The 12622-nt window shown below is 32.5% G+C and overlaps 1 protein-coding gene across 1 annotated transcript in view; it reads right to left on the bottom strand.

Moving 5' to 3' along the window:
- The window catches only part of LOC106883526 (DENN domain-containing protein 5B), a gene marked incomplete at its 5' end in the record, with an annotated part of 134389 nt that overhangs the window by 21407 nt on the left and 100360 nt on the right, over positions 1–12622 (bottom strand). The window contains 3 exons of the mRNA XM_089348318.1: positions 785–911; positions 4125–4160; positions 7425–7490. Coding sequence (XP_089204444.1) covers positions 785–911; positions 4125–4160; positions 7425–7490 — 229 coding nt within the window. The remainder of the gene's footprint in view (positions 1–784; positions 912–4124; positions 4161–7424; positions 7491–12622) is intronic.

The following is a 12622-nucleotide window of genomic DNA, read 5'->3' as shown; positions in this document are numbered from 1 at the left end:
ATGACAGCCCTCAGTGGTTTTCTTACCACTAGTGCCAGTGAGGTTGGCAAGTAGCTCACAAAACTACAGACCCCCATGGTGGTAGTGGGGAAGCTTTATGCTAAGAGATGAGAGGTTAAAGTATGAGGAAAAGAAGGGCCAAAGCAGAATAGGTTATTTGCTGTAGAAGAACCTCATGACTATTCCCATTTTAGAAGAGAGGGTGGAACTGGTGAGATTTTAAGCATTTATTATTTTTAAATGCTTTTGTTATTCAAACCACATTTTAACATGAATGAATAAATAATAAATATAACTTGTCTTTGGAGGGTCATCGCACCAATAACATGCACTGGTTCAAAATCACTTCTTTATTGTTAGTCAATTGGTGAAATATCTAACCAACCAATTGTTTGTTTAATGTGCTGGTTAAGCAATCAATCTGTTGTTAGTCAAAGTTCTTTTGTTGCTTCCATGACCTTCTATGAATCTATATCATTGTCATTTAACATTCACGTTTCCATGCTTCCATGGGTCAGACAAAATTTGTTGAGGCAGATTTTCTCAGGCCAAATGCCTTTCCTCTTTACAAAAAAATATTTCTCCATGGCCAGACATGCTTTGCATGGAAGACTTAAGATCAATGACGTTGCTTGTTTGGCCTCTAGGCCATCGTAGGAGACTCTTGTCTTAGATATCATGCACCATTAACTGTTGTTCCATTTTGAGCTTGAAAGGCTAAATTTTATGTTTTCTACAGAAACAAATTCAGTCATTATCTTGTTACTAAAATCAAGCTACTTACTTCACATCAAAAGTTAGAGATTTCGGAAGTGGTTTCAACATAGGTAGCTCTGTGCCACCTTTGCTTCTTGACCGACGATGAGTTGGCGCAGCAGGCTTTTCTTTCTCACCTTCAGCACTAACTGCATCTAAGGGAAAGGTAGTTGTTGAACATTTATAAGAAAGCACACAAACAAAAACCATAGCTTTAAATGAATGACACTGAAGAATATTGGACATAAGAAAACATTTCATTCCTGATTTACTCAAACCTGGAAAATTAAAACGTTCCAATTACAAACTTGAAATTCATGACAAAACTTATGGAAATTATAAAAGAAAACAAATATTGCTTTTCTGACGGTAAAATTGAAAATACTCTTGAAGCAAAGTGTTAATCTAGAAACCTTGCTTCACAGTTATGATTCAGCTAACTTACTTTAAAGTCAGTCATTAGTATCATAATGGCTATTGTTAAATTGGGCTTGTTGTACAATGAGAATTTTGCCAGAAATCATAACCTTTTTTCTCATATTTCACACAATTTGCACTACCAAAATGTCAAATATATATATATATATGCATACATACAGACAGGGTCTTCAGGTAAGTTAGGAGTTGTAATTTGCCTGACAACTCCATGCACCTACAAATATTCATTATATATATGTGTGTGTGTGTGTGTTTTATAAAACAAAGAATGAATCATGCCGTTTAAATTTACAGTTGATCTATGCTCTTCTTCATAAGATTAACATCACTTAAAATAATTAGTACAGTGTAAACAATTGATTTGAATATTTTATAAAAATTATCAATTCATAAGAACATTTTCTTACTATTCTTCTTCCAAAATGGTAACAGAAAAAAAAAAAAATGCCAGTTAAATTTGGAAGTAAGTCAGAACATGACTGTGGTGGACCTGGAATAATAAAAGCTTAACCAACTCGAAAAGAGATCTAAGTAACAAGTGGTGAGATTACAGAGTTAATCAGTCTATCGATGTAATATAAAAGGAGAAAAACAATAAAACTAAAAACATAAAAGAACAATGAACATTCATCAAATGTCTGCAAAATTTATATTGTATACACCTGTTAATGGAAATGAGAAGAATGTGAATTAATAATTAAAACAATTAACCAACATTGATATATTGTTAATCAAGCTAATTAGATAAATTTAAAATGGCATATTGGATAATTTTTGTAATTTGTTTGGGTATGTGAAATCACAGGAATCAGATTAGAAGTTGAGAGAGCTAAAAAAGGATTAAGCCAGCAGCTAAGGAGGAAAATCAGAAAAGTTATAGCTATCACATGGGAAGGAATTCTGAAGCAGTAGCTATATACATACATTATATATATATATATATATATATATATATATATATATATATATATATATAATGTATGTAAAGAAATTACTACAAAAATATAGATATCAAAAATCATTGCAAAAGCAGAAAACATGGAGTAATAAATTGGTTGGAAGAAAAAGGCCAAATAAAGAATCCTTAAGGGAGATGAGGGAGAAAAGGACAAGATATATAAAAAAAAAAAAAAAACTTTAAAATACTACACACAGTAGTAGAAAAAAATTACCAAAGGTAACTTTATATATAACTACAGGTATTTTACTTGATTCTAAATAATTAAGTTGGTGAAAGCATTTTCAATGCTTCAAAGATTAAAAACATAAGATGAGATATGAAGTGAAAGGAAAATGCTATTAACATTATTGTGATCTCTCCAAGTAACAGCTAGAGGTGCATTTTACGAGTAACTTGCCAAAGGCTTTGGCAATCAAATCATGAAACAGACATACAAAAGTTCGTTTGTTGAAACATAATAATTATCTTATTTTTGCTTCTATTTTAAGAAAAATAAGGGGCACAGGGCACCTTCTAGGCTAACATCAATGAACTCCCTTCATCAGCTCTTTCACAACAAAATAATAAAACCCTTAAACTACAACAACAAAATGTTTACGTTATTAACCCCTTTCATTTCCATATTTCTGCCTTTGTTTTAATTAATTTTGAAAATAATGAAGAATTTAGCAATATATTCTTCTTGTTTTGTCAGTCCTTGGAACATGAATTAAGAAATTTTCAAAGGTTTTAATCTAGATAATTTAAAACAGGAAGTATATATCCTAGAGCCAGAGGTGATCCGAGATGGATTGGCATCTCAGCTAATATTGCTTATAGTCCAGATTGATTTGAGAGAAAAACTCAGAGGAAATAATCAGATGTTATAGCCAAGAATATGACAAGGGAATCCAAAGACCTAACCTTCAAAGTGGCAACACTTTCATTAAATGGATACTTTATTCTTTTTCTGTAGACATATGGATTAATTTTTAATACAATCAATGCTATGATAAATTATCATGAGTATATAAAACAGTGAAAATTAAAACAATGATTTACATATTCATTGATAACATATTTTGGTAGATTTTAACATATGTTAGTGATTCTTGTATCTCAGTTCTGGAGAACAACTCTTTTCAAAGGAGGTGTTGACAATATACTTGATTCAGTAATATAAAGACAGGTGTTCTTGGCATTATTGCTTTAGTATCAATTTATTATAATTATTAATTTATGTATTTTTTTAAGTATATGGATGAAAAACCATATTTAATTTTCATCAAATTTGAACTCAGAAGTGAAAAAAGCTAAATTCTTCAAAAGTCTTTTGGGTTTGGTTCCTTACGACCTCAGCTAATTCACTTCTAAGATGATGTGACTCATCACAATCCGTGTGCATGCATCTAAACCAACGTTATAACAAAGATGATTACATTAGATGACAATATTTTTCTCTTATAAAAATTAAAGAATTTATAAATGAAGAGAATAATTGTAGAACCCTTACAGAAACTGGGAAACCCCTCCAACTAAAACACAACAACAACAAAAAAAGAGCTAAAATATTCATTGTTAACAAGCAATGAACAATGATTCCAGATATCTCTACAATGTGAAGAGGTTTACTAAGATGCTATAGTAGAATTGGTGGAGAATTAAGATGTACATACATTGCAGAGAGAAAGAAACATTTGCAGTTTGTCCATGAAGAGTCTTGACATTCTCATATCTATATCAGTTTGTGAAGAGAGAGAGGAGTTTGTGTTTATTCATCTACAGAAATGGACTTTGACAGAAAAGTCCTTGTCATTCTAAACAAAGTGAATTACACACATACATGACTAGTCCCATACCATCTTCAAACTAGATACTGTGCTCAACAACAGGCAAGGCTGCTCGCAATATATGGTGCAAGGAGCTACTTCAGAAAAGAAGAGGACAAATAAGAATGCAACAGCTAAGATTTAAAAACATTTTCACGTACTAACAATACGTTTTCGCAGGATGAACCAGATCATTGCTGAAAATAAAAGTTGAAAGTGGGTTCTTATCAGTGTTTCATTATTGAAATTAGTAAACAAATTTAGAATTTAAAAATAAGAAGCTGTTCACAGCTTATTAGGTTCTTAATACTCCAACATTTGATCAATCACAAGTTACAGCTTTATTTCACTAAAAGTCACTAAAATATATGTAATCCCTCTTGTGATCCCTCAAAAGGTTACGACTATTACAAGGGAGATCATTTCGTTATAATCTGAAGTAAGATTAGAAACTGAAATTAAAGAAAGTTACAGAAAACAATGCATAGAATTCACTTATTCAATATTTTGGGTTTATTTGATATGAAGTTCTTAAAATTCCTTGGCATTCCATGTATAGCATTATTTTTAGAAATCAGTCTGACATAACCTAGCACAGGCATGGCCTAGACCACTTCTGTCTGAAACTTATCTACGTATTATCGATAAGATGTTTATATTTATCAATAACAATATTTTTTCACTTATTTAAAATTGCTGACCACTTTGAATCAACTTAGCTTAAAATATTTAAAATCATACAAAGAGGAAAACTGGAAAAAAAAAAAATAATAAATTTATATTAGAAATATTAAACAGGTCTTTTAGGAGGCAAGGTAGGAGAAGCTGTTTGCATAAGCAACTAAATAACTGCATATCTAGTGATCCAAACTACAGTCATGTGAAAGGTAACTATTATAAAAGAGGGAAACCATGATGGGATAAGAACTACTTGTTGGTAGACAACAGAAGATGCAATCAAATTTTAGTTAGATTTTCTGTTTTTTTTTATCATTGTCCTTATTTCAACATCTGTTTTTCCGTGCTTGCATAGGTCGAGCAGAATTTGTTGAGGCAGATTTTCTACATCTGGATGCCTTTCTTGACACCAACCCACACACGTTTCTAAGCTCCTTGGCCAAGAAATGTTTTGCATAGGAAACTTGTAACAAACAATATTGTTAGTATGACAGTAATTCTCATTTACACTTATCACATGATGTCAAGACAATAATACAAACATGCACACAAAACACAAACAGGCTTCTTTCAGTTTTCACCTAAATCCAGTCACAAGGTTTTGGCCAACTGAGGCTACAGTTGGTCAAGGTGCCATGAAGTGGGAATGACTACAGAACCAAGTGGTTGGGAAGCAAGCTTGCACATTTGCACATTTGCACACTTGCACATTTAGCCTTCAGAAAGAAATTCGAATGTAATTTAGATTTATTGAAAATATTCAAGTTGAATGACAGGGTAAGAGTAGAACAACAATAGCAGTAACATTGTGTGCTAATTGATAACATCATGTGTTAATTAATGACATGATGATTAAAAAAAAAATTGCCTTGAGACATTGAAAATGTAGCAAATAAAGTCAAGAAGTTTCCTTGAAAGATAATGCAGAAGGGGGTTTGTCGGGAGTGAGGAAGAGTACTGCAACAATGAGATCTAAATAATGGTGCAGTAAATGGAATAATTATGCCAAGGATTGGACACAGCTGAAGAACACCTTAGAATATTTGGATAGTGGATAAAACAGAAGACATTGAAGGTGAAGGTGTGTGTGTGTGTGTGTGTGTGTGTGTGTGTGTGTGTGTGTGTGTGTGTGTGTGTGTGCAGAAGCATATGATTGAGCAAGTGTAAATTAGGTGAGACAGCATAACTGCCTCCCCTTTCTCTAATATGGAGGCTTTTGAAAGCAATGAGTTGGTAGAATTCTTAGAGTGTCAGACAAAATGTCGAACAGTATTTCTTCAGAACTTTCATGCTCTGAGTTTGAATTCTGCTGGGGCTGACTTTCTTTGCTTTCATCTTGCTGGGGTTGCCAAAACAAAGTATTGACCATATTCGGGGAGCAGCGTAACCGACTAACCCTCATTCCTCAATAAATTGCTGGCCTTGTGCATCAATTAGGGACAGTATTAGACAAATGTGTTGACAAGTAACATACTTGAAGAACAGATTAGACTAACCAAACTGAGAGTAAAGTCTAAAATTATATTTTGTTAAACTAACTAAACTAAATAACTGAGTGTTTATAGTCTAAAATTTAAGTTCTGTTGCCATAGTAGAAAACCCTGTATCGTTTTTGTTTTTTGTTTTAATCAATAGACACAAAAAATGTTCATTACAACCTTTAGCAATATTTTTCTAATTGAATTTAGTGTCTATCTTCTTATGACTACCAATACCAAAATCAGTTATTTTGGTTCTTGAAGTAGAAACATTAAAGAAATTGGTTTTATTTCTGTAAATCAAAATAGCGTGAACCTAGTAATGAAGTTTAGTAACAGAAACGAGTTGATAAATTTACTGTAATTTACTGAAACTTGAAGATACTGACATTTCATTATCCAGCTTGTTAATTCCAAGTTTTTAAGAATTGGTTAGGATACATGATTTCTTTAGTTTACAATCAGTTGCCAAAATACAATCTATTATTTACTGTTTGTTTGCTTTTGTTGTTGTCCAAGAGTGACCTAATGTAGTGTCTCTTTTTAGATCCTAAGATTCAAGGTCTTGACAGTTCAGCAACACTAAAATTAAATACACAAACTCATAAAACATGAGCTATACATTCAACAGCGTACAGCAAAAGAAACACACTCCTCCATTTTATACACTGGCAACAAACAATGTCAACAGTCCAAACCAAAAAGACAAAAAAAAGGTAAAGTATTCGCTACAAGAAGACACCATTAACTCTTCTGCTTGACTTTACCAGCAAAACATACAAATGGTTGTGTCAAATATGGGAGATTCTTTTGTCTCACCCTGAACAACCTAATAACTCTAAATTGAAGAAAAGTAGAATCTTCATCATCATTTCACATATGTTTTCCATGCTGGCATGGGTTGGATGGTTTAACAGATGTCTAGGCTCCAGTCTGTTTTGCCATGCTTTCTACAGATGGATGCTCTTTCTAATGTCAACTACTTTACAGAATGGACTGGAGGCTTTTGATATGGCACCAGCACCGATAGGGTCACCAAGTACCTTGCAAAACAAAAAAAGGCAAAAACCCTACAACTGGGAGTGGGGAGTAGTGTTGAGGGGATGGTGGCTTTATGCCAGTTGAGAAATTAAAGGTATAGAAGGAAGATGCAAGATATTTTGTTTTGTACTTAAGGGAATGCTATGTCCTCGTTTGAGGACAAAGAGGGAGATGCAAGATATTGTTTTTGCTTTGTACTCAAGGGAATGTTAGGTCCTCATTTAAGGTTACAACAATTGAAGTGCTAAATTAGAAGTTTCTTACCAGCATGTACTTCCCCATTATTATTGTAAGGAGAATTATCTTGAATGGACAATGCAGGCCACAAATCTACACAAAGAAAGAAGACATTCCTACAAATCTCAGAATCTGTGAAATCATGAACAATTGTTTTCTTGATAAGTTGTTGAAATTTGTGGAATAGACCTCCTGCTGTTACAGGAAAGAAAATTACATCTCTAAGAACATTTCCTAGCAGAATAAATGATCCTTGGAGAACTAGAACATTTACTTAAAATATGTACTTTGTTGAGCCATTTTGATTTTTTAATGAACTTTCACTCAGTAATTCCATTAATTATCTTGCTAATTAATTGGTTTGTATAACCTGAATAGACTAAGACAATCTACATCTAACATTCTCAAGATGGCTTATATCTTTCAAAATACTCTCATTTTTAGTTTGCATTTGTTCTTTCTCAATTATAATGAATGATCCAAACTTGAATGAAATAAGAGACATTTAGTATGTAAAAGTAAAACTTTTACCCACAAACATCACACAGAAAAATTTAAAACATTTATTTCTCTACAGTAGATGTGAAAATTTAAACACAACATTGATATGGGTTGTTTCTATGTCAATTATGAATTATCTTCACTCGTTTTCACAATGAGATTTACAGTAATTTTATACCTTTAAAGTAATTCCAGCCCTTAATCATAACATAGAAATAAAGAGAGAAACTGTGAGAAACCTTATCAATCTACAGAAAAACATTGAATGGGATTATACAACATTTCACCCATTTATAATAATGCATTGAATAAAATGGTTAGTTAGTTATCCCCTAAAATGTTTGTCTCAGAAAGGATAAGTGGTTCTAAATAAATAAAGGAAGAAGGAAAAAAACATCAGAATTAAAATATAGTAAAAAGGTGATCTCTTTACTATGGAGTGTGTATATTAAAGAAAAGGAAAAATTAAATCAGAAATAATTAAAAAAAAGGATTAATAAGACATTAATCACGATATAAAATAGCCATTGTTTAATAAATTTGTCATCTGACAGTCTTTGATTCATGAAGATAAATTTAAATTGATAACGATCTTTGATCATTAGTAATTTCATATTAACTGTTGATGTAAATAAAGATGGTTGTCTAGTTGAAGGGTGTGAATTGGTTACAGTTTAATACAACTTGTGTTGAGGTTGATATTGTAAAGAAGAGAGGAAAAGATTAGAAGTAAATAACACCACTTGTATGATGGTGATGCTCATTTACAATCATCATGTGATGTCAAGGCATGGGGTACATACAAGCACACCAACATACACATGTACATGACACACACACACACACATCTAGATGATGGCCTTCTTTCGGTTTCTGTCTACTATCCATTCACAAAGCTTTAGTAGGAAACACTTGCTCAAAGCGTTGTGCAGTAGGACTGAACCTGAGGCTACAGGGTTGGGAAGCACATAGCCGTGCCTGTACCTTCAAGTGATAATCGTTTAATAAGAAACCAAAGGGAATATCTTGTCCACTACATAGATTAAGGAAATATTTTGTTCAGTGATAAAGTCTTAACACATTAAAGATTAAGTAGTATATGTCTTCAACTCAAGCAGATACTTTATAAATCAAAAACTGCAAAATAAAAATAAAAATTATAATAAGATTGGTACTTGGGTGTTGAATGTCTTCCATGATAATTAATGTTCAATTTGCGAAGTTTATAATTTGCGTCTGACAAACAAGATCAAGTGCTCTGAGAAGTAAAACAATAACAGTTGTAATAATAATATTGAAGGATTTCAGACAAAAATCATGCCTCCTCACTGCTATGACTATCCCAAACAACATAAATGTATCTGTTAAGACCTACCAAAAATTGGGCAAATATAAAGATTGAGATAGAAATTGGCAAAATGTAGAACCTCAAAACTAAAACAATACCTGTTTTCATAGGTATCCTAGGAATGATAGCAAAAGGGGCTGTTTGTTACCCACCTCAGATATCAGGAAATCCCAAAATGGAAGAAATTTTTAAAAAATAGCACTCATGGGAACTGAAAAATATTGTCTATATAATTCCAAAAACATTTTAATCTGTAAACATTATCAAAAGTACTTTGAAATGCACATAATAGCTCACACTTTTTGCTGTTACCATAAGATCACACTATCATTTTGTCAAGTTACTCTAGAACAATACTCTATGCAAAAACCAAAAATATGGCACCCTAGCCATAATACCAGCTTGAACTTCTAACTTGTTGTTTCCTGAGGTCTCTGGGTGAAAATTGCAATCCATTTGTATAAATACAAAGCAAAAGCAAGACATATGATAATAATAATAATAATAATAATAATGATAATAATAATGAACTGTGGCAACACAACCAGGTGGCGAAAGTACTACATTGGAAACTGTTAGAAAAGTGGGGGCTAGAGAGAGGCAAGATGTGGTGTGAGCATAAACCGCAGAGAGTGGCAGAGTCAGAGTCTAGCAAAATCCTCTGAGATTTCCCAATCCAAACAGATCAGGTGCTAAAGTATAACAGACTGGAACTAGTGGTGGTGGACAAAGTGCACCACATATGTTATATAGTTGATGTTGCATGCCCCTTTGACCCAGGCGAAAAGAGAGATCGATAAAACCCTCTTACGTACGAAATGGCCTGGCTATGGAAAATGAAGGTGAAGATAGTGGCAATCATTATTGGGTCCTTGGGGACAGAATCAGAAGGCATCAAAGGGAATATAAAGGAAATTGGAATAGAGTGCCCAGTAGAACTGTCACAAAAGAACAGATAGCATGGTACTGTAGGCTGCAAGTAGCAAGCCTGCAAGTCTGCAGGAGCTCCAACAAAACCTGTGATAAAGAGAAAATAATAATAATAAATATAAAATAATGAAAAGAAACTTTGTTTTGTCGAAACATCAATATTTTAACAAAAATATCGACAGTAAAATCTGAATTTCTGTGGAGAAATAAAAATGTTAATGATAATTAGTAATGAATAGGTCAGTTAGTGAAAATTGCAATTTTCAAAGAAAAAAAAAAAAACATTAAATTGAAATATTTATAAATGCTTAAAAGCTAACAACATCAATTTGTAAATCAGTTTTTACAACAAATAGTTTCTGAAAAGCCGGTAAAATATATAATGATGGATTGCATAGAATATACTGAAGAAGGAAAACTATTAAAAATAAACAAGAAAACTTTCCTGAAAACAAAATTAATTTTCAATTTTATTCATTAAAAAACCAAAAACAAAATGTATTCTGGGAAAAGTAATAAAACCAAAATATTCCAATATTAGCAAACCAAACATAAATGAACATCTATAATTCTTAAGATATTCCTTGGACACAAATGGTTCGGTTAATGGCAATGATGCCTCCTTCTCTCTCATTATCTTAGACTAATAACCATTAAGTAGAGTTTATATTCAACAAGCAATTCTACATCTAAGCACTAAATTCTTTTGAATGGAATGACAGCTAATGAAACATTAAAGCCTCGGCATTGATTTACAATGTTGTTTTAGTAGTTCTATACATTAGTGGAAGAAATAAACTGCTTCAGTCATCTCTTTTAGTTGAACCAAAATAGTTGAATTAGAATTTAGAATGTAAAAAAAGTTCTTTATTTTGTTTACTTTAAATTCAAAATCATGTTTAAACAAACTACAGACAACAATGAATTAAACCTATTAAAATTATTATTCAGTTCCACATAGAAGAATGATTTCATATTGAACCAAATACACACATCAGGATAAATTAACTGTAGACATGCTAAAAGATTGTCTATAAAATATTCTACTGAATCTTCAGTGTACAGGAATCCTTTTAGTACTTCTCTTACGATACCTCATCATCACTTTTTAGGTCCATTCTCATTACTTCCACCCACTGTGAGTAGCCATGCATCTCCTTTACAACAAGAAACCGGTTCTCTTCTGGCCTTTTCCTCTCACATCAAAAGCTTCCCTCCTCTCTGCTGTAACTCAATTCAGTCAACGGGGATCTTAGTCTTCCAAGCAACTTGGTAAGTTCACTAGTGCTGGTGCCATGGAAAAAAGCACCCAATACACTTTGGGTTAGCATTAGGAAAAGTCATTCAGCCATAGAAACCATGCTAAAGAAAATATTGGTGAATGGTGTGATCTTTGGACTTGTAGGATCATGTCAAACTATTCAACACATGCAAACATGGAAGATGGTCATTAAATGTTAATGATGATGATGATGACTGTCCATGGGAATTTACTCTTTCCGTGTAGAGATTATCAAACACTAAATTTTTGCCATTTAACATAATTCTCTGCCAAAAGGAATATTACTAAATAACAAACCAATGTAAGAGCCTGCTCAAAATAGTAGTCAAATTCCCCTTACAGTTACACTTTACCATTTTGAAATTGAAAGAACACACTGGGTGATGTAGTCTAGATATACCATGCCTGAGAGAAATACAGGGGTGGTCATGACTAGAATATCTTCAATCAGATGCAATGAGGACTAACTTTAGACTAAACTACAACGAGCAAAGAAGGAAGCCTCTGTATGGCCACTATGTCAGCTAGAAATAAAAACCAAATCTTCCTCAAAGCATTGTTATTGTCTTAAAAGATAAAAATGGATAGACACACAAGATAATGTAGTCGTTGATACACTATGCCTGAAAACAAAACCTTCTCAATATGAACTGACCTGGGGCTAAACAACAACGACTAGATAATGTGTTTCATGATATCCTTTCTTGAGTGGTAGGCATGGAATTTTAATTTGTAAAAAGGGGCAAACGTTCCAGAAAGAATGAAAATAAAGGGCAAATAATATTGAGTAAATCCAATAACAGTGAATCACATGAACAGAGACAAGAATAAATAAAAGCACATCAGCAGTTCCAAACAGTGATGTCTCTCAATACTAATCAATAAATATTGATTATCATTAATATTGATCAAGAAGCCAAGAACTAGAGAAACACTTCAAGTAAGCTGATATGACAATGTTTTTTAAATGATGATGATGGTGATGATTCTTAACCAAGTCGTTTTGCTTAAGGAGATACAGTAAATGAAATAAAACACAATTTAACTTATTCCATTACAAAATTAGAACACTATTAAAAAAAAAAAAATCAGAGGGAAAACTTCTCCCTGCACATATGGCGTTAGGAAGGGCATCCAGCTGTAGAAACTCTGCCAAATCAGATT

The sequence above is a fragment of the Octopus bimaculoides genome, chromosome 3 (genome assembly GCF_046866305.1).
Source record: "Octopus bimaculoides isolate indiv1 chromosome 3, ASM4686630v1, whole genome shotgun sequence".
NCBI lineage: Eukaryota > Metazoa > Mollusca > Cephalopoda > Octopoda > Octopodidae > Octopus > Octopus bimaculoides.
This window is presented reverse-complemented; position numbering and strand designations above follow the sequence as displayed.